General features: G+C 30.1%; 1 protein-coding gene across 1 annotated transcript; it reads right to left on the bottom strand.

The window, feature by feature from the left end:
- Positions 1-1,549: 1,549 nt before the first annotated feature.
- Positions 1,550-15,506, bottom strand: LOC145838683 (uncharacterized). Its single transcript, XM_082946311.1, has 19 exons — positions 15,248-15,506; positions 14,884-15,031; positions 13,983-14,104; positions 13,519-13,622; positions 13,063-13,231; positions 12,416-12,723; positions 10,953-11,068; positions 9,878-9,993; positions 9,671-9,808; positions 9,253-9,389; positions 7,415-8,953; positions 4,945-6,736; positions 4,736-4,879; positions 4,249-4,480; positions 3,998-4,090; positions 3,515-3,657; positions 3,132-3,329; positions 2,489-2,878; positions 1,550-2,394 (listed from the first exon to the last, which is right to left on the bottom strand). Exons 1-19 carry the CDS (start codon positions 15,464-15,466, stop codon positions 2,197-2,199), a joined length of 6,306 nt encoding a protein of 2,101 aa, XP_082802437.1. The 5' UTR covers positions 15,467-15,506; the 3' UTR covers positions 1,550-2,196.
- Between the last annotated feature and the right edge of the window lie 8,708 nt (positions 15,507-24,214).

Below are 24,214 nucleotides of genomic sequence, written 5' to 3'. Positions count from 1 at the left end.
GCGTCGGGTGTTGCACTGCCACGATGGCAACACCTTAACATTTTGTAAGAAAAAATTAAGTATCTTTAACGCTTTCGTTATTTTTTGAACAATTTTTTTTTATAAACCTCCAATTTAAACAACGACCATTTTGCTCACTACACTGCCGCAAACTCTTAGCTGATTGCCGCAAATAAACTCAAAAAAGCAATCTTTTTTCAAGAATTACCGCAAAACCAATATCTTGCGGTAAGTAAGCTAAGTTAGAAAATTCCTTAAAACAGAACAGGCTTAGGTATCAGTCCATAAGCTATTGGAAACAAAAAATAAAATCAAAGCTATTCAGAGCAGAGACAACTCGAGCGGAAACTACACAAGCAGAGACGATTCGAGCATAAGTAACTCTAGCAAAGGCAACTCAAACAGAAGCAACTCGAGCAGGGACAACTTGAGCAGAGGCAACCCAAGCAGATTCAACTCGTGCAGAGGCAACTCAAGCAGGGACAACTCAAGTAAAAGGCAATCGATCACAGGCATTTCGGATTATTTTTCTGCACCACATAAGAAAAATACGACGCAACGCCATTGATAGTAATACCACTGCGAAACTCTATTTTTGAAATAAACTGAGAATCACTGAATCGTTTAAAGTTATAACTTAAAAAATGTTCAGATAATTGTTAAGACCGAAAAATTTTATATCTACAAATTAAAGTTTAATTTTTAGAACCGTACTTTGTTATTCTTACCTTTCTAAAAACATTAGGTCGTTTTATACGCAAATACTTCTGCTTTATATAATCAATGCATTAGTTTAACCTAATATTTTGAACCCAAAAACTTTTTTGAATTTTTTTAATAAGCAAAGCTTATATCTAAATATATAACTACCTTTTTCGCAAAACTTGATAATTACGCTGAAGAAGGTAATTATTTTGTTTAAAAATATTTACAATTTAAAAAAAACTATCACTTTTTTTTTTTGTTTAAATCTAAAAATCTCACAAAATTAAAAAAACGACTAATATTGATTAAACTGTTAAAATTTTCAATATAACTTTTATACCTAAACACTTAATAGTATATTTAAAAAGACAGGTTTAAATATAGTTCATATAAAACTACAAATTAAACTCTTTTTACAATTTTATTACCTCTAAGTACTACTTTAAACTAATAAGACTAACACTTTGTAAGTCAACAAAACATCTAAATTTTACAAATAATTAGTTATAGTTTCTATTATGGAAACTTCTTAAACTGTTCATAACTTATTTTCAAACCAAAGTCATTCTTTTAAAGCTAATAGTCAATTGTCTTTGACAAACTTATTTTAATTTTTCTTTATAATAATTTTATTATAGAAATTGCTTTTAGATAATTATATGTATTAAACATCAAACAAAAACTTTGCTGCTTAAGAGATAGTTTATTATTTGAATCCATAGTGTTTTGCTCTATATATTTTCAATCAGAAATTCTTTTTTAAAATTTTATTATAAAGTTTAAATATAAAATCATTTGAAGGAAAATCAGAAATAAAAACTGTTTGTATATTTTTTTTTTCTAATAAACTTTAAAAAAACTTTTTTACTCGAAAAGTAGACTTCTGTTTTTAAAATAAGTTTTTATGTAGATAACAATAAGAACACGTTAATATTATAAATAAATACCAACTTAAGCCTAATATCTTTCTTTTATCTATTCTAAATAAACATCTAAAAACTATTTCATTTTCTTGTAAAAGAAGCATAAATAAAAGTTTGTAAACCGATTATAGGCTATAAACAAAATTTCCTACTTTAAACGAAAAAAATGTTTTTAAAGCATAAGCTACCTTATCGATAACGTTAGTATTTTGGATTTCAATATTTTTATTGTCTTTTTAAAATCTCGTTAAAATTATAAGTACAGTGAACACCAAAAACATTGGCATAATGATCTATAAGAAATTACAGTGCTAAAAATAAAGAGCGATACAAAACAAAATACTTTAAAAACTTTTGAACAACCACCCTTAACAAAAATCATAACAAATGTTAAAAAATTAATTATATATTATACTGTTTTTTACTATTTTTTTTAAGTAGAACAAACTTATTAAAAAAAAACTAAAAAAGTGTAATTTTTTTAAAAACTAGCAGAAAATTTATAAAAAAAAACTTGTATTTACCGCCACTTCACGGTTACTGTCAATCTGTAATTCCAACAAGCTTTTCACACAAACGTCTCCTTGTTCAATTTTATCTTGTAACTTTTCGAAGTCAACCTCCGGACGATCTTCTTCTTCTTTTCTCCTTTCTCCTGCTGACCCGACGTCTTCTCCTTCTGTCCCTCGCGCAAGTTGGAACTCGAGCTGGTCGTGCTCGCCGGCGAGTTCGTCCTCGTCGAGCTTTCGGGCGTCGTGGTTCGAACCTGCGTTACAAAATTACTTGAAGCTGATACCTTATATGAGCTTGAAAAAACATTATTACTTATTTTATTTTTTTAATACACAAAAAGTTGTCACCTGCAGCCGGTGGACTTCCAACTTCTGCGGGCTGCTGTCCACACTCCTCCTGACAACCCCGTACACCGTCCTCGTCCCCGTTACGCTCGTGTTCAGGTTCGGGGAAGCACATCCCGCATCCGGGAGTTTCCCCTGCGGTGTGACGACGCATATTTTCGGCGGGTTCTGGATCTTTTGGGTTTTGGCGCCAGAATTGAAGTTGGGCTCGAACGGCTTGGAGGAGACGTACAAGCTCTTCATGGTTTTTTCGACGCTCGGTGGCAGCGTTGAGCTGGAAACGAAGTTGCTGGGCGAAATCGACTTGAGTAAAGTTCCCATCGAAGTTGCAAGCTCGATGGAAGTTCGTCTGGAGTCGTTGGTCAGCTTGACTTGAGTGAACGCCGTTGACTTCTGATTTTTTATTAATTTTTTTAAGGAGCTTAAAACTATTAGTTAAAAGCTGAAGCTTGTGCCTGTGAATCATTTAGTCACAGAAATAAACTTTTTAGATATCAGTCTTTATAAAAGTAAAAAAAAATTAGCCAAAGCTTAACATGTTTATTAAATTTAGTCGTATGTAGAAACTACTTACGATCATGTTAAGCTGTAAACTAACATTAAAAAAAAAACTTTAACAAAACAATTTAGAAATTTTCAAACATACCGACGGAAAGAGAGGTTTCGGAGCGAAAATTTTTCCGCTAGAAGGCGTCGTTGCGAAGAACTTGGGTAAGTGAGTTTCGACTTCATCAGACAAGAGTGACTCGTCTCCGCACTGAGAAGAAAGACTGAAGTCGGCTTCGTTGTTGAGGTTCAAGAAGGATTCAACTTTCATCTCGTTCTCCGAGTCCTTCCTTGCTTTCTAAAAATTAGAAAACTTTATTAAATAATTGAATAATAAATATAGTAAGTAAGTTTTAGTAAGAAAAATTTTTGTTTTCTCACTTTTCAAGGAAGAATTTTTAGCTCAATATTAAAATAATGTTTTGTTTTTTTACAAAACAATGTCTAGTATAAGGTTAAACAAAAAATATATTATAAGCAAACCATTTGAAACGCAGATTTCTGGCTGATTGAGTTTCTTTTAACTGAGTTGTTAGACTTGGTATGTTTCAACAACTTCTTTTCTTTATGCTCTTGAAAATACTCTGTTTTCGAACGTTTTTCGTCTACAATTGGTAATCTTGAGTCTAAATAAAAAATTATATTAAATGCAAAAGTTTAACAGATATGAACGGTGCTTTAAAATAGAAACATTCCATTTTATAAACAATAACGAAAAATCTTTAAGTTTAATTACACAAGTTTAAAAATAGTTACTTATTAGCTTTATTCTTTACTGTTTTGAACTAAATCGGTTTTTCTACTGTTGATTTTTCTAAATATTTGCATAAATTATTGTGTAAAAATATTTTAAGATTACCTAGAAGAAGTAACTTGTGTTAAAAATATTAAAAACGTTTTTTTATAACAGAAATATCTTACTAAAAGGAAAACAAAAAATACACTAGTATCCTTTAGTAAACATACCTTTTGTTAATACTCTGATTGCTTCTGAAAACCTTATTAGTAGTTTTAGTGTCCTATCAATATCTGATTTTGTTTTCAAAACGACGAAAATACCTGATTTAAAAGTCTTATGTCATTTACTGTTTTTTCTTAAAAAGCAGTCATTGCTTAAATAGTTTTAAAGTGTTACAAAATAAATACTTAATAAAACTTGATAGACTTATCAAAAAATTTAAACCAAAACACTTATTATAAAGTGATAAAATGCAAACCAAAAGTTTCTAATATTCTGATAACAATCGGTTCGTTTCTAAATTCTTCAACTTGTGACACGTGGAGACATTTGTTAATTTCATCAATAGAAGCATCTTTACACCTCTCTATGTTAGATTGCAACCACGTGTGAAATCTTCGCGCAGTGTTTCTATCTTTAATCAGTTGTATAATCAAGCTCAGGTCTTCGTTCGTAAAATCCACAAACTTGTCGATAATTTGTTTTGCAATCTGAACAATAAGTGTATAAGCATGTTTAAATTGTTTACTTACTACAATTTTGTGCAACATTTTTATTTCATACGGTATTATTTCGGTGTACTAAAACAAGTAAGAAAAAGAGTAAACTTTTAAGCGAGTTATATAAAGTTATTATACCTGATTATTCTTTAATTTTTTTCTAACAAATAAACACTTATTTATGAATAAAATTTAACGTTAGATTGAAATCTACTAATATTTCAAAAACTACATAACTTAAAAAACCTTCAAATTCTCTACAGTCGTTTCGTCATGGCAAAACATTTCTTTGCGATTCTGAGGGCTTATTGGCTTGAAATTGAAACCGCAGCAGCAAACAATTTCCCTCAACAAGTTTTCATTTTCGCCCAAAAGCTTTCTTAAGCTCTCCTGAAAATATTACAAGTCAAGCATGTCAGAGTATTGTACCTTGGCTTATCTAAACAACACCTTACTTGTAAATTTAGAAGAAAACTAGTTAGGTCTTCGTTTCCGTTCAACAGCAAATTCAACGCTTCGTCTACAAAACTCGACAGACACTTAACTACTTGGTGGGAGTTCCGTTCGTCGAAAATTTTCATCAATAGATGGACGGCGCAACTTTCCAAACTCACGTCCGTGTGAACTTCTTCTCCGATCAAAACGTAGCTGGCCCAGTACGAGGGATGAGCGAAGTTGGCTGTTTGAAAAACCCGCCTTTTCGCCTCCCCGAAAGCCTCAACGTTGCTTTTCCCCTTCAGCAGGCCCCCGTAAAAGGTTTCCAGAAAGAGCCTGTGAACCGACTCTGGAACGGGCCAAAGGCACATCAGCACCGAACTCGCCCCGGAACCGACAAAAGAAGAATACAGTTTCGACAGCAAGTCTTCCTTGCAGGTCGGAATTAGGTAAGGAGATCCCAGCACCACGAGATCGCACCCGCTCAGATCCAAACTCCTGATTTCGTCACAAGACAAAAACAAGTCCTCACCTTCCGTTTCAGCATTTCGAGCCGACGGTCCCCGGTCGTCTTTGGTTTCGACGTCGGGACTTTCCAGGAAAGGGGTCGGGGGCACTTCCAAGGGCGGGTGGTCCCCGTCGCAAAGAACGACGCCGGCCTGGCCCCCCGAAGAAAACAGGTTGAAAGCAAAGTGAACGATTTTGCTCGACTGCATCGCTTCTGTAACGTGCTTTTTGTTTGCTGACGAACCGGTTTTGGCGGGAACGTTCAGCAGAGACGCCGTGGAAACCGTTTCGTCCAAACTGCCCTTTGAAAACGGAAACTGCGAAGAGAGGCGGAGCGGAACGCACGAGCTTCCGAAAACAATCGCGGAGTGGTCCGGTGACTTTTGGCTTGATTGTTTTCCAGAACCTTTTAAAGTTAATGTGCATTGGATATCAAGGTTTGAACTTATGAACTCACTCGGCTTACACTTGAACAAAGAAAAGGGAATTGTCTGCAGCTCCTCGTCTGTTATAATTACTAACTTTTTGATACTTTTGTTTATAATTCTCGCTTCATTGATAATTTTACAGACCTTTTCGCCGAAAAAAAGCTCATTTAAATCCTGAATGGGTTGGGAATTTGTAAACAAACTGTTAGTGTTTATACAGGTTTTTAATAAAGAGCCTTTGTTATACGAAAGGAGATTTTTGTACTGCAAAGAAACATTATTCATTTCGGAACTTTCTTTCGAAGAATATTTATTTAAGTCAATTTTTGCACTATCAACAAGCTCAACACCAATAATTGACTTGATTTTTTCAACTTGCTCGCTGAAAAATTTCTTTAAACACGAATAATGAAAGCAGCACGTGTGAAAAAGCAAGCCGGTGTGAGGAGTCACAAACCAAACGTAAATAAACCGTTCGGAAATTATTCTTACAAACATCATAAACTTGTTTTCATTAGTAGCACAGTTCAAAATGTTTTCGTAAGTCATACTTTCGTTCGAATGAAAGCTTTCGCTGACCGATAAAGCTTCGATCGCATCGCCCGACTCGAACAAGCAAGAAGTGTAAAAGTCGTTGATTGACTTTTTATCTTCCAACGACAACAACTCCGTGTCGCAATTTTTCATCCGCTCGACGGCGCCGCTGAGAAGTTTCAGAGCTTCCGTGATGTTTCCGTCGATCCAACGAAGTCTAGCGGTCAAAACGAGCGAGTGAATTATGAGCTTGGCGCAGTTCGATTTTAACGCAAAGTCGTTGGCTTCTTGCAAATTATCTATGAGATCTGAAATGTTTTCGTCACAAATCATTATTTTGCACCTGTAAAAAGTTAAAAGCGTTAAAAAGTTTGATACTGTACACGAATATTAAGCTTAAAAAATGTTCAAAATGTGTATAAATATTGCAGCATTTGCAACATCTAACTTAAAACTTGTTTGTTGAAAAATATTAGGTATGAGTATTGTTTAGCCTTAGCTCAAAATAAAAATATATGTATATATAGCTTTAAGTTTTGCTCAACTTTATTTTTCAACAAGTAACATGAGAAATTTTTTTCATTTATGTTTTGATACGCGCAAAACAAAAGAAAGTTGTTTTTATGAGTGCTTGTAATTTTTCAAGTGTTTTAATATTTACTCCCTATTTTGTTAGCAAATCGTTTCGGATGTTCAGCTTTTTTCAAAATGTTCGTAATGTTTGTTTAAGTTTTAGAAAACCAGCCATCGCCAACTGCAATAACATGTACATTGTACAAATATGTCAATTAAAATTATTTTTGCAAAAATTGAGATAACAAGGAAAACGAGATTTATAACTTTTGTTCAAACAACTTATCTCTTTGTCGAGTCATAAGTTTTATAAAAACAAAGTAGTTTAAGAACAATGTATTTTTGGTAATTTAGTTTCAGTAGAATTTTATTTCACATAAGAAATAAACACCATTAAACTTAGATTTACGGTCTTTACGAACGATATTAAGTGTATCTAATAACTAACCTTATCACCGATAACAAACATTCAACGTAGCTTGCAGCTTCATCTTTACTTAAGCATAACAACCGATTATAATTAACCAGCGCGTTTTCGTAATCTCCCATTTTCTCGAAAGCTCCCGCCAAATTCGAAACCGCCCGTTCCGCATTACTTCCTTCAGAGATTTCTAAATCCAGCTTGTGAAAGTCCAAAGCCCTGTGGAAATCCCCTTTCAACTCGTAAGCGCTGCCCAACGCGCTGGCGGCGTCCGACTTGATCTGGACTTCCCCCATTTCGACACCAATTCTCATTTGCTCCTTCAGATGCTCCACGGCCTCGTCGAATTTTCCCGCTTGCGTCAGCAACACACCAAGGTCCCCAAGTGCGGCGGCGACCGGGTAATCCCCTAAATGGGTTCTTGCGTTTGTGAGACGCAGTCTGGCGAAGTGGACTGCCCGGTCCAGCTCGTTCAAGACGTTGTATGACGTCACAATCGATTCAAGGCACATTTCGGTCAGATCGTGACGCTGAATGCTCGTTGCGATTTCGAAAGCTTTCAAAAAGTGTTTGTTTGACTCGGAGTAGTTTTCAGCGGCGAACCAACAATCAGCTATTCTGTAGTGAACGTTGTAAATTTTCAAAAGCGTTTCAGCGTCTTTCAAGTTCTTCTGTGTCAACAGTGCTAATTGTTCTTGCAAACACCCAACTGCTGATTCAAATTCGTTCAGGTTGGTGTTCGCGATCGCCAAGTTGCTCAGAGCCTGCATCTTGCGAGCTTCGGAAACGCTGTCCCGGTTGGAAATTTCAACCTGCCTCTCGTAACAACACTTAGCTTCTTCGTACCTCTCAAGCACCGTCAAGTTGGCGCCCAGCCTTCCCTGTGCCTTGAACTCGTTCTTGTTATCTTTCAGAACGCCCCTGTAAATATCAACTTCTTCAACGTGGTACTCCAAAGCCTCTTTGTTCCTCTTCAAGCACCTCAAAGTGTTGCCGACGCTCGAAAGGCTCTGAGCCACCATCGAAGGTTCTTCCATCTTCCTGGCCAACCTCAGCTGCTCCTTGTAAACTTCACAAGCTTCCTCGTTCCTCCCTCCCTCTTTGTACAGGTCCCCGATGTTACCCTGCGCCTTCAGCTCTCCCCTCCTACTTCCCACTTCCCTGCTGATCCGCAGAAAATTTTGCTGGCACTCGAGCGCTTCGAGGGTGTTCCCCATTTGCTTGTGGGAAAGTCCCAGGTTGCAGCTGCTCCTGGCAAGAGCCACTTTGTCCCCGTTCCGCTCGGCCAATTTCGCGCTCTTTTTGTAAAAATGGACTGCTTTCGGGTACTCCCCTAACTGGTAGTGGGCGAAGGCGAGGTTGTAGAAGGCCCTGCCGATACTAGGATGTGAGTCGCTGCTTTCTACTTTGGACTGTTGTGATTGGTTTACTTTGTCCAAGTACTTCATGTATGTGGCAACAGCCTGCTTGAAACTTCCGCGGTTGTTGTGAACGTTGGCAATTCCCATCAAAGACTTGCACTGCTTCTCAAAACTAGATACTTGCACCGCCAGTCCAAGTTGCTTGCTGTTGGGAATTAAAATTGAAAAGCATGTCACGTTAATAAGTTTTTTTTTCAAATACTAAACTGCTTTAAACCGATTTAGCTAAAAGTTGTTATTTAGTACATTTATGTTTTATTGAACGTTAGTTATGCATTACGTTTGGTCCGATACCCCAAAGTGCATAATACTTTTTTTTTAAACATAATATTATTTAACTTTGTTTTAGAGCGTTAAAGTTTGTTACTTCTTGTCAAAATAAAAAATGTTCTACTGAAGCTATTGTTTTTCATTTAGAACATAATAATTTGATGTGAAAGTTACCTGAAATACTTTTCGGCTAAATCATATTTTTTCTGAGCCTGGTAAACACTTGCAAGGTTTCCGTAAGAAGCACACTCAGATTCAGCGTCACCCACAGTCTGACACAATTGTTGCTCCATATTGTAGTGGTAAATTGCCTGTAGTAACAATATTTCTTTTTTTTCACAAACTTGAACACATAGTCTTCAACTTGAAATGCTTACTAATGTTGTATTGGGTTAGTGATTATCAGTTAAACTTACTAGCAACTAAACTACCTGGAATGAACTATACATTTCTTAAACTTTGCTAAAGTATTTATACCACAGTGAAACCAATGCGTAACATGTAAAATTTAAACCGCTAAATCAGTTTTTAATCTGTACTAGTTATAAAATAGCTGAAAATAAAATATTTATATGCAAACAACTTCGCTTACATTATCAAACAAATTGATTGAAAAATACAAAGCAGCCATCGTTCCATGACATTTGAGCTGGGAAGGAACATCTTTGCACTCCACTGACAGTTCAAGAGCTCTCTTTTGAAACGACAAGGAGTTCTCAATGTCTTCCGCCTTTAAACAAAGTTTTAAAAATAAGTTTCCGATATCAATTAAAATGTTATTTTATTTTCACCAACTTACCTGTTGGTAAGCAGCGCTGAGGAAAGATGAATGTTGCTTTTCTGCCAACTTGTTCTTTGTTTCAACGGATATTGATACGAGCCGTCGGTAGCAGAAAATTGTTTCTGATAAATTTCCTGCAAGTGTTAAGCGTGTGAGTGATTACGCTTTTTAACTTATACTATGAATAGTTGTAAAAAAGAAAAGAAAAAATTAAGAAATAACTTAAAAAAACATTTTTACACACCTCATCGTAAGTTTGTTTAAGCATAGAGGATATTTGGAAACTTTATTATTAGTTAATTTTGAAGTTATATAGCTATTTACTTATGTATAACAAAGTACTTATATCTTGTTTTATCGAATAACTTTTTTTAGCTTTTATTATGAAAAATTTACACTTTTTAGTCTTTTACAAAACTTTAAAAAATAAATGTTTAATCCTTATTTTTATACAAGTGTTTGGATAAACGATTAGCTAGTATTTTAAATTTAGCTAGTGTAGAGTTATTTGATAAAAACAAATAGTTTGTCAAAAATGTTTTAAGCTCCTAGTTCAAAATTAAACATTTCTGTGTTTATCCTTATTTTCTAAGACATAATTATTTGGTAACAGCTTGCTTTATAATCAACACCTCATAAACTCTGCGATGTTTTTGTGTGTGTATGATACTTTTAAGAAAACTTTTTTGTTATATATGTTTTTTAAACATTCTTTTTATTAATTTTCTTTGGAGCTAATTAAACAGACGACTTGATACCAAACTAAAAGTATTATATCTAGTCTTCGATAACAATTAGGGAATTAAGACGTAGGTCTAGTCAAAATAATACACATCTTTTTTTTATTAAAGAAGTGGTCAATATCTAAAAAACAATCTTCCAAGAAAAGTTACTAATTGAAAAATACCATAGTTTTAAGGAACTACAGACGAAGATGCTGCTATTTAACTACAATAGTAGTCAAAAATACTGGTTGTATAAAATTTAAGATTATGCAGCATTGTAAAATTTCTAAAAAATACGTGTAAGATATAATGACATGAATTAAGGATTCCAAAACTCTAATAATATTTAATACTTTTTACACACTAACCTGCTTGTTTAGTTGCAAACGCGATAGACGACAAAACTTTCGTTTCATTTTCTACGTCTCCCACTTCTTTTGCAAGTTTTGATGCTTTCTTTAAACAATCAAGTTCTTCCGAAAACCTAAGAGTAAAAGCAATGTGTTCATTTTTAAAGCCAACAGCTAAGGTCTGAAACTTTTCGTAATACACTTTATATAAGTAAAATAATAAAATATTCTAAAAGCCGAATTAGATTTATGACTTTTAAACAGAAGCTGTTTTACTGACATCACTAAAAACAGAAGCATTTTTCATTTAGTTCAAAACTCACATCGTATTACGTAGAAGGACAAGTATTTAATAAAAGATTTAAATGCTTATATAACAAAGGGAAAGTTTGAACAGCTTTCAAAATATGACAATGTACTTAAGCTCAAGTACACAATGTAAGTATGCTGACAAGTAAAGCGAATAAACAATTTAAAATTGTCAAGTTTTGTAATCCTTTGTTATTAATTTTGTAAGTGACATATTTTTATATATTGAGAATATAATTAAGTTAAACTTTTTTGTCCAAATGAGTATATAATTTGTTTTTACTAAATGTTTTGTTGTATATGACAAAGTTATAAATGATTTAAAGCACAACATAAATTTTTTCATGCAGAAAACTCAAAAAAGCAAAAAAGACATAACAACCTACATAAGTATGTAGTGATACCTAATTTTTTTTTTGTGCTTGAGTATGTATAACGAAAGTGCTACCGGAATATATTCTACATGCAAAAATTATTATTTTTTAGATTAAATATATTTCTTAAAATAAATTTAATATTTTTACTTTTACGACAACTGATCAATGCATAAAAACAAAAATAATTTTAAAATAATTTACAAATTTTTCTTTGATAAAAGTCGAACAAGATATTGCTAACGAGTAAATGTTTTTTTCTGCATTACATTCTCTAAAATGATGTTAACATTAAAAGAAAAAAATATTAATAAAAAGTTTTTATTTTCTTCTAATTAATAAACAAAGACCAATAAACTTATGTATGCAATAAGTAGGTTTAGTTTTAATAAAAAAGTAGTATAAAGTATTTCGAACTTAATTTTGAGCGTCGATTTTTGATCGTTTTAAATATATTTGAAAAGTAAAAGTTTTATATAGAAAATATTACATCAATTAATTAATTTTATTTTGAAACCAAGCTAGTCTAATTTGTACTAAAAGTTCTGATTAGCAGTATTTTTTTAGACTGGTTTAGTTGAAGTTGAATGATGTTGGCAGAACTATAAAGTTTTAATAAAACAACCAAATGAAACAGATTGTTACAAACATATCAGTTAGTGGTACTCTCTTATGTTAGGGGAAAATTAAAAATAAAAGTCGCCTTAAATTACAAAGACAACACCAGATGGAAAAACACAAACCTTCATAGCAAACAACTTAATACAAAGTCAAAACGCTAAGCAAGTTCAAACAAACTGTCTGATCTCCTTGTAGACCGCCGCGAGACTCTGAAAAACGTCAACTTTTTCCGACTTCGCCTCATCGGAACCCTCGCACTCCTCACACAGCCTGCTCCTCTTCAGGTGAAAGCTCAACGCCTGCTCGTGATCCGGGACCCTCATCGCCGCCATCCCCGCTCTTCCCAGCTCCCTCGATCGAAACAGGGGATTTCCCGTCATATGGTTGGCGGCCTGCAGGTGGAAGTTGGCGGACTGCTGAAAGTTCTGCAAGCCGCCGGAACTCGCGCCCAATCCGCTCAGTGCGGAGATTGTCGATTTGCTGTTCTGCGATTTGGTTGGTTGAATTTTATTTGAGTCTGGAAACTTCGTACCGGAAGAAAAATTGTCTCGGAAAATTAGCTTTATGTAAGATTGTTTATGTTTAAACTTTAATTAACAACTTTTTTATAACTATAGTTTTAACTATCTTTAGATCTAAAAATAACTGTAAGCAAATTTATATGTTTATTTTTTTTTTTTGAAAAGCTTAGCTTCTATGTATCTATACTGAAGCAATACTTTTAGTAGTTTTTATATAATTTAAAGTTCTAGTAGAAAATGTTTGTCTTTTGTTTGTGTCTTACAATTAATTTTTAAATATTGAGTAACATTATAAAAAACTACATTTGTTTGCTTCGCCAACTCAAGTTGTTTCTTGTACGCATTGAAAGCCTGTTGGAAATTTTGTTGAATGTTGAATGCCACTCCCAAGTTACCGTGGGCTCTACATTGACTTTCAATGTCGTTGTACATCTCAGATACTTTCAAGTCTTCTTTTATGTAGAATATTGCCCTGCAAAATTTGCTGCGTTTTAAGAAAATGCACTAGTTTTTTATCAACTTTTATGCTAGTGTATTACTGAGGTGAAACTTTACAGCCAAAATTTTCAACTACTTTAATTGTGCTTTAAAAAAAATAATACCATTTCTAAAAATTTTACAACAAAAAATTATTTAACTCAAATGAATCAGTACTTTAAAAAAAAATTAACGACACATTTATTTCTAAAGTGAACCTCAATCTAATTCTTTTCTATTATTTTCAATTTATATATATGTATTAATTTATACTTAACCAACTTTTCATGGTTCTCAAGTGACCACAAAGCTTTTCCCAACGCAGAAAAAACGGAACCTTTCAGTTTGGCACTGCTAGTGTCAACCTCTAATGCACCCTCAAGAACCTTGGATAATATATATATTGTTTATTGAACGACTAAAAATACGCTCAAAAGGTTTGGTCCAACGACCTGGTGTAAAAACAACCTTTCGGTTATCGAGTCATACACCAGTTCAGTTTAACGTCATCCCCAGGACATTACTTATGATAAAATAAAGTAAGTATTTAACAGTTTAAGTTTATATACATATTTTTTTAAATTAAGCGTTTATTGAATTAAAAGTGTTGCAAGCTAATTTTGATAACCTAAACTCAAATGGTAAAATGATTGAATTAGAATATAACTAACTTAACGACTATTGTTCTACATAAATGAAAATTTTAAGTTAATATCGTACTGAAAGGGCTAACTAGTTTTGCAAACCTCAACAGCCATGGAGCACTGGTCATGCGCGAGCAGATCTTGCCCGATTATTGACAGAACGACAAAAGCATCTTTTTCCAGGTTCATCTGCTCCAGTTGGTCAATCACCGGCACTAACGTGTCTGTAAATAAAATTTTCGGAAACAGGTCTTAATATCAGTTACCTGAAAAACACATAATCCATTTTACATGATATTAAGCAATCATTTGTAACATATATTTTAGTTTTTTTAATAAAAGTGTAGTTTCTAGGAGTTATTCGAAATGTTATATTAGTACGATAATAAAAAAAATAAATTTTAAGTCTAATAAGAATATTCAAAAAAAAAAAAGTATACCATATGTTTTAGGTGGGCTTAGAATTTTATTCATACTTTTACTTTACATTTCATGTTTTAAAAAATTTTCAAAACCACTGGCTAGTCTAATTAAAAGTTTTAAACAATGGTAAGTTCATTATTGTTTATATAATTACAACAACTAAAACATGTAGTTTTTGTATGGTAGCTATAAGTTGTTTTCTTTTTAAATTTGTTCATCTTAAAAAAAATTGGAAATATAAAGCCAGTGTTGGGTTGTTTGACTTTTAATAATATTTCTTAACATCTTCTGTCTTCTATACTTAATGAATATATTATTGTTTAGAATTATTTTTACTGGTAACATAATTTTAAGATACTTCGAAAGAAAAAAATATATACTAAATTGTTTAATCTTATGTTAAACATTTTGAACTGTATTACAAACTTTAAAAATTTTAGATTTTTATTTTTTGTTTTTGTAAAGCATTGTTTTCACGAATGTGTTATTATAACAATTACTTGTTAGTTATAGTGTTAAATATTTTGAGATATCTTAGAAGCATAAATGCTTTAACATTACCTTCAAACAAACAACAAACTTTTAAGTGGTGACTTTATGGCAGCGTCAATCAATCCGGTCAGGTACAAGCTATCATCGGGAACGATTGACAGAGCCTTGCTGAAACAAACAGTTGCTGAGTAAAACCTTCCAAGCTGCCTCAACGCAATTCCGCTCTGATAATGGCCCTTGTGTAAAAAAATAATAATCAGATTATATATTTCTTTTCTTAGGTCAAAAAAATTTACGAAAAAACATTTTAAAAAACTATTTTTACAGAAAATACAAAGTTGCTACAAAATTTAAAAATAAGGTCCGTTATAACTAAATATTTCAAAGTAACTATAAAGTCAATGAGAAAAAAATTACAAAAACGGTACTTTTAATTAAAAATAATTAGCCACCTCGTGGTTTTTATCGAATATTTTCACCGACGTCTGGCAGTCGAACAGGGCCTGCTCGTACCTGCCCAGGTATATGTTCGCCATGGACCGCTTCAGGTACAGCTTGTAGTTGGTCGGGTCGTTGTGGATCACCACTGAGTACAAGCTGACCGCGTCCTCGTGATCCGACCTCAAGCTGGCCTCGTCCGCTCGCTTCAGTACTTCGCTCGTGTCTTCCATATTTTTACATTTTTGGTCTATACCTTTTATAACTTTTGTTTGAGCTGTAAAGTTGTTTTTTTTTATTATTTACTTATACTCTCTAATTTTTTTTTCTACAAAACACTTGTTTAAAATACACAATTTGAGCTTATAAAAAAGGCCATTTTTAGTTATTTTTAACGTTAGACCTTTTTAGGCTTCAAGTCTTATTCAACATTTTTTATGCTGCTGGCTTCATCCGCTTCAGTTTTCACTCGTACTTTTCATCTTATGACTTTTTTAGTTTGTATGTTATATGATAGAATAAATTTAAGCAATAAAATTGTTTATTTTCTTTTTTATAAATAGATTATAAATGTATTTTAAAAATTCTGAAAATATTGGCAATGAAGTTTACCGTTTGTACCAAAAATTTTTTACTTAACTTGCTTAATCTTAAAAATTTTTAAGTATGAAATTCGAGCTTATGAAAAGGGTCAATAATTTTCTTTTTACCCTTAATGGCCTGAAGTTTTATTTAGTATGATTTTTTTTCACTTTTCCATAAATCAAGTGTAGTTGTTATCTAATAAGTAGTTTCAAAAGTACAAAGCTAAGTATTTATACAATTCTACAAACTACCTAATATTTTTTTTTGCTACAATTCAAAAAGTTTTGTAATTAAGTTTAAACTTAAAAAGCTAAAAGGGTTTGTCATATTTTAATTTTATCTAGAAATAATCTTTGTTTTAAAACTAGAATTTTTAAATAATAAAGTTTAATTTATTATTTTAACTGGCTATTTTATTTTTTTAAACATATATTTTTAATTTCAATTGTATTTATCAGTTCTTAATCTTTCCAAGTTTCAAATGAAATATAAAGCCTTATGGTTAGTTAAATAAACATTTTAAATAAAACTTGTTTTTTTTCAATAAGTTCATTTATCAGTTAAAATGTTGTTTATATTGTTATTTTATTTATATTTAAACTATGTCCTATTTTTTAAACAACTATTCTGTATTTGTTATACATGATAGTTATTAAAATATTAATAGTCAGACTCTTAAATTCCTTAAAATAGTTTTATTAAAACATTTATTACCATATTCTAATAAGTTAAATGTAATATTTCAAAATAAACACTTAAGAAACAAAACTACAGTGATTTCAGTAATCTTTGATATTTTTATACATTTTAAAACATTAAAGTTAAATCGAATAAAGTATATTTTTAATATTCATTAAATATTTTTTGTTTATAAAGTGTAACTATTTTATCTTTAATTAATGTAATTGTATTTTTGAGTAAATTACTCAGTAGTTAATTAGTTGAAGATAATAAATGAAAAAACAAAAACATAACGACGAAAAAACTGAACTTCAAGCAACAAAAAAAAATAAAAACCTTGAAAGTATAAACTATTTCAAACAAAAAGAAATGTTTCACTTATCATCTAACAAGTAAGAAACTTGAAATATTTCATCTTTTGTGCAAGCTAACAGCGTGCATTGTTACACAATTGTGTAAATAAGCTCTTTGGCGTTTTAAGCGGCTGCTAGGCATATGCATGCAGGGATAACTCTGGACAACTTACATATTTTTTCCGTTTATGTATGTTTGAATGCTCTTACAACTTAACTTACATATTTATTTTTTTAGTAAAAGACGTTTTTATTGTAAATTTATCTCTTAAACTTTAAATATATACTTTTATAAAAGTGATAAATATTTGTCAGTTTAATGAAACTAAACTTTGTTTAATAAAATAAACGTAGAAATATATTTTGTAATTTTTTCTTCTTACTACCTGTCTGTCCTACAATTTATATATAAGTATAAAAAATTTTAAAAAAGTTTTTAAATATGTCTGCTAATACTCCTATACGCTACTCTCTGTATTGGTTTAACGATCTTAGTTCTTTCGACTTTATTTAATCAGTGTTTATTTCGGCCGTCATCCACAAAGTTGAGATGTTTTATGGCATCGATAATAAACAATGAACTTTGCCGCAAGATGAACAACATTAGCATCCGAGACAATCCTACGACCGGTTTCGTCCTAATTAGGTCTCATCAGGCAGGAATAGTCGCGAGAAACCACTATTGTGATCTTAAACAAGCGGGCTTAAGTACATAGTATAGTACTGAAGCGACCGTTTGTGGGTAAAGTTGAAAAAATGACACAGCTAAATCACTCATAGCCCAACGTCTCAGACATTGTCAGCTTATTGTAAGATTATAGTATGCGCTCGTTTGATCAGTTTTAGCCAGTATTTATTTCGGCCATTTTTTTCAACTTTACCCACAAACGGTAGCTTCAGTACTTTGTACTTAAGCCCGCTTGTTTAAGATCATATTCATAATAGCGGTTTTTCGCAACTTTTCCTGCATGATGAGTCCTAATTAGGACAAAACCAGTCGTAGGATTGTCTCGGATGCTGTTGTTGTTGTTCATCTTTCGGTAAAGTTCATTGTTTATAATATATGACTTTAATTAATAAAAGAAATAAAAAGCTACTTGATGCTACTCTCTTGTTAAGGTTTTCTATAAATTAAAACAGGAAGTGCATGATTGAACTTTAATAGAAAATGTTATTTTTTCAAAAATTAATACTAAAATTGATGTATGTACGCAAGCGATAATAATGCATATTATTATTGTTTATTTAACGATTTAAAAGCACTCAAAAAGTTTGGTCTAAGGACCTGGTGTACAAAGAAACCTTTCGGTTATCAAGTCGTACACCAGGTCTTTATACAATATATACAAGCATATACCAACTCAAAATAAAACATAACAATTTACACATAAGACTTACAATTTTGTTAACTAACTATTTTTTCTTAAATTACGATCCTAAAATAACTTCCGATTCAGAGACTATCTTTTAAAAACGATTGTCAATTGTTCATGACGAAGGTTGAGCATTAGTTGAACATAAAACTATTGTTCTCAAACAAACTTTTATGTGCTAAATGGAGCTCTCAAAACTACTTGCATAAGCATTCACCACCATACTTTCTACAACAACAAGTATTTTAATGTTATAAAAATGATATATAATTATTTATTAATTATCTAAGTACCACTCTAATTAATTTTGGTAATGCACAACACATGTATCTTAAGTCTTAACATTTACTATAAAATTAAGTGTTTAACTTATTATTATATAAATGATTAACATATTAATTATCTAGTACTACTCTAATTAACTAATGACTAGTTGAATAACTTTATTAGTAAACAATAAAATTAGTAAAGCCAACTAGGACTCTTTGTTTGGAAATGATTTAGGTTTATAAAGTCTGTATTTATTTTAAAATCGCAGATTTTTTGTAATGCTTAAAAAATTCAGCTTAAAAAGAATTTAGTTTGTTGTAAATTATTTGTTGTGAACTTTTTATCGAAATATTTAAGCTGAAGAAACTTTATAGTTAAATTTTAAAATAATAAGCAAAATGAGTACACTGTTGTTACAAAACCACATTAAACAAATTTTAAAACTTGAAAAGATAGTTTAAAGTTATTTAAATTTTAGGTTATTTAAAGCTCTGTATTTTTCAATTTTTAAATTGAATTTGAAGTCTTAATTATCTTTTATAACTATTCTATCAACTAGCTTTAAATAAATATGTATAAGATTTGAATTGGAAATAAAAATAAGCTAAGAAAATCAAACAGGCATTTTATTTAGTAAATTTTGTATAAACTAAGTTTTTAGAGGTTATTTAAAATATTTTAATTTTTTTATGCCTAGGTATTTTATTTATCAATTAAAATATTTTTGGTCTAGTATTCATTTTTTACTTGTATTTAATCATCTTTAAAAGTATACCTAAGTTGTTTTAGTTTAATTTTGTTTTGTAATGACATTTAGTATAAATAAATAAAAGATCAAGTAAATCATTAATCATTAAACTTAAATTTAATAAGTGAGAATTCATTTAATAATGGTTTTACTTTTTTAATGCTTGAATGAGTTTTGTGCTTCATGTAATATGACATTAGGTGGTAATATGACTACTTTTATTTAACTTGATAAGATTCACATTTTTCAATTGAAAAAAAGTTGTTAGTAACAAAACATATATACTCACCTTTCTTCTAATGAGACTTGATAAAGCATATAAAATATTATTTACTCATTTATATAAACTACTAATTTACTATATATTAATTTAATGTATTATTTCTTAAAGCACTTACTTATTTACAGAAAAACTAATAAAATATTCAAAAAACATAAAGGAATGAAAGCTTGAATGATAATAAAATGTTTTGTTTCAAGTTGTTTAATGTGGTATTAAAAATACTTGTTTTATAGTTTTATTAACAAACATTTTTTTGAAAACTATATTACTGTAATAATATCTATTTTTAAAACATCATTTGAAAGTATAAGTATTCTAAGAAATAAAAAAGCTACTAAAATTGATTTAAGCAATATTTTTGAAAAATAAATTACCAACTAATTTTTTATAATTTGAACATGCATTATGTTCATTATATTATTTTCTATTTTTGTTTTTTTTTTGCTTTAAAGTCATATATTTTCATTTTAGTTAAGTTTGATATAATCAAGATTTGTTTATCAACAAATATATACAATATAATATAGCAACTTTTCTTAAATTTAATATTAGCTACGTACTCTGTAGGGCGTTTAGTTTATAAAAAATATATTGAAATCAACACACTTTGCTTTTAGTTCTAAAGACAATTAAACACAACTTATGAACAAGTAACACTTATAAGTAAATTTATTTGTTTTATATCTAATATTTGTTTTAAATTAGTTGTCAGCTAGATACAAAAATGTCTTGTTTTTTTTGACCTTTTTTATGTGTTTAAACTTTCTTTCAAGGTAAAATGTTTATAATTTTTCATTTTAATTTGTTTGCATTTTAATCATGTCACAGTACTGTTTTCTTTTCCTCTTTATACTTCTTTTAACCTTAGCTTTATTTAAAACTAGTTAACATTTTGTTTTAATATATTACAACACTATAGGAGTTGTTATTAAAACAGATTATGCAACTTTTTTAGTTGTACGTTTAGTTAATTAAGTACTGAATATCAACACTTTTATCTACTTTTAAGTTTCATTAAAAAAAATTCAAAAGTAGTGTGCCATATGTATTCTTTTATACAACTGTTATTAGTTATAAACTAAAATAGCTTTTTAAAAGTATAAATGATAGTTTTAAATTCTATAATGCAAAGTTTTAATTTAACAGAGTCTTTTATATTTTTTTTTATTAAAAGGAGCAATGAAACACATTTTATTTCTAGTCTTCTCAGCATTCCTTACTACTAAAACACTTGAAGCACTTTATGGAGGTAAGTACATATATATTGACTTTTAGTTGTACAGTTTGAGTGAGTGTGTAAACTTAATAAAAAAAAATATCTGCATAATATGACTGTTACATATAGTAACCATTTAATTCTTAACAATAAATTGATTAATAAAAACCTTTTTACATAACTCTCAGAAACTGTGTGCTATATTTTCAAAAAAAACTAAAAGCTAATTCAAGTTTTTATAAGTATAATAAAGTCATGGTAATTTACTAACTATCACAACAATATATTTTAGGTCATCGAATAATAATCCTATCGGGGTAACTACTATTTTGTTTGCTTAACAATTATTTCTTTTGATGTAATTCAAAAACTATCAGAAAACTAAAATAGCATTTATACATTATTTTCTTCATTAAATATCGTTTTAAAGATCCATTTTTGAATGATAATTTTTACAGAAGTAAGTTGTACAACTGATGATCAGTGTTCCAAAGTTGAAGGAGCTTGTAAAATACCAAGCAACAGTTCTCAAGGAAGATGTGTTTGTGGAATCGGGTTTGCTGGGGAAACTTGCCAATTTAGTTAGTAAATGTTCTCTCAAAAAAGAATATACATAGCTTTTATAAAACTTTAATACTTTTGGCTTCTATACGTGAATGTCAGTCTGAGCTGAAAAAAAAGTCTTTTTTCAGGATTTTTAAATTGAACCATCAAGGCTTCTCTTTTTAATTAATAATAAATTTTTAATATGTCTGGGTAAAGTGGGCTAGGGATAAGGTTAAAAAATAATAAAAAAGTAAAACCTTTAAAAAATTTACTGACTTAGTTTTTTTTTAGCTCAGACTGACCTTTAAATATCCTTTTCAACTTTTACTATAATTTCTAAGGGCACAAAGTTATTTGTACTTCTTAAGATGGTATGTTAATATCATAAGTGTAGAAATTTCCTTTAATAATATATTCTTCCACTAAAGCCGATTTTTAATTTTAGGTATTGTCATAATTGTTTTCAGTAAGTTCTCTCAGTAACATAATTTATAAAAATTGTTTGAAAACAAGTTTTCTCATTGTTATAAAACAGTTTACTGTTTTATTATACTTGAAAACTTCGTAATATTTTTTTGCTACCGACATCTGGTAATGAAAAAATTACCTAATTTTTACTTAGATTATTACTTAAATAAGCTCTTTGCATGCAAGTAAATTGAGTAAGATTTTTTAGTTAAGACAAATGACTATCAAATTTTTTTTGATGAACTTCCTAGAATTGATAGATGTTATTAGTTATACAATTAACATCAAAACTATTACTAAGTAATTTTTTAAATAATGAAGGGTTTGTATATACTTGTTTTTATTTTCGATAGAAAATTTAGAAATTAAAAAAATATATATAAATTAACTTAATTCTTTGTTTATCTAGTACATTTAACTTATTTCTGATAATTTTTTACACTTTTAAAGTATATAATAAAAACTTTAAGCTTTTTCAGTATAAGAATTCCTAATTATTTTGACTGTTTTTCAATCATCAACATTTAAAAAAAATAATAATAAACAAACCTTGTGGTTACATTTTCCTGACTTGAAATCGTTTGCAATGTAGTATTTGTATTTTAAGCAATATTAATAAATACTTATAATTAGCAAATAAAGACTTATTTTTGTTATATGTCAATTTATCTAACCTTTTTAATTTGATACATCGTTGTTTAACAATTGATGTTCTTTTAAATGTATATTACTATGATAAAATTGCTTATTTAATTTATAGTGGTCTTTTTTTTTAATTCTTAAAATTTATTGGTTTAAACTAGTGATCTACCAAATCCAAGATTTAGACTAGATTTCCCGAATCCTATACTTCAAAATAAGATTTGGACTTGGATCCGGCCTATTCGAAATTTCTGATTTGTTAGACCACTTTAAACTTTTTGAATTTCCTAAACTGTTTGTCAAAAGTTAAATTAGTAGTAAAACTAGTAATAATTTCATGCTTGAGTTGATAAAACAGTGCTTTTTCACGCTTATAAAAAAAACCTTCTGAAATTTTATTTAGAGTTTTGCACTCAGTATAAAACTATGAGTTATTTCTATAAGTAAAAGTTATTTCTGTTAGACTGTCAAATTAAATAAGTACATAGTTAAAGCGTTTAATAACCGCTCTTACTTTTTTATCATGTCTTTAATTTTTAATGTTTGCTCGTGAACCTATTTCGGTTCAAATAAAATTTTACTTTTCTCTTACACAAGTATGAAAAATAAATATACTTGTAAGTAATTAAATAAATGTATTTCGGTTTAGTAAGGTTTTCCTCAGATCACCTCAGCTCAGTGAAATCTTATCTGCATAGATCAGGCCTTACCAGAGATTTTTATCTGGTAAGGCCTGATATTTCTATTAAGATTTTCTTAAAAACTTTTGACATATACTTTATGGATAAATTTATGGAGTTTTTAGTAGGAAGGTCTAATTTACAAAGACCATGTAATTATTTAAAGTGTCTTTTGATTGGTTAATATGGTTTTCAGTCTCCATTTAGAATATTAATTATCTATATAAGTGTGACATAAATGACTTGTGACAAGGATTGTTAGACTTATATATTTTATTTTACTTTATTCCTAGTATTTAAAAAAATCATGTTAATTTGTCTTTTTTGAAGAGCTTTTTAATTAAAATAAAAGTCTCAGTTAAAACAAGATTGTTTTTTGTGAAATTTACATATAAAGGTCAATTATTTATACAAAAAAAAATCTAACTTCATATGTAACATTTAAGCAGATGCTTGCATACTTTTAGCTATGTACTTTTATGTTAACATTTTATATATTAATTGATAATTTTCACTCATGACATATATGTTATAACTTCGAACATTTTGATATTTTGTTTTTAAAACAATGTTCTTAATATGAATAATCTGTTAATAATGTAATCTTAATTAGTTTTAAATAATTATTTTTTATTTGTTGATATATGTTTTGGAGTTAGAAATTGTTATGAAAATAAAATATTAAAAACAATTTAAATTATATTATTCTCTTAAGCAATAAGTGGAGACCTTTAATTATTATTTTTCTTTAAATCATTTATTTCTTTAACTGTACATTGTTTTAATTTCAGTGCAAACATCGTATTTTGCACTGCCGGGAAATGGATGGTTAGCACACTAGCCAAAACATTTGGAATTAAATTTAGAAAATGCTTAGTAGTTGGAATATTACCTTGGATCTTATTCACGTTTTTTTTTTGATACAATGCGAGAAACATTAAAAGGCACAAAGAAAACAAAGAGCCTTCATTCTTGTTCAAGATGTGGATACAAGGTGGAGCTCAACATATCTTATGCTAGAGAGACTGAAATAGCTTAAATTAAGTGTCCGGTACTATGTGGCTAAGTATAAAAACAATCAAGATTCGATCATGCAGCTAAAGAAATGCATCTAGTTAATCACATTATTCTACTGC

This window comes from Thalia democratica, chromosome 6 (assembly GCF_965202585.1).
Source record: "Thalia democratica chromosome 6, ktThaDemo2.hap1.1, whole genome shotgun sequence".
In the NCBI taxonomy this organism is placed as follows: domain Eukaryota; kingdom Metazoa; phylum Chordata; class Thaliacea; order Salpida; family Salpidae; genus Thalia; species Thalia democratica.
This window is presented reverse-complemented; position numbering and strand designations above follow the sequence as displayed.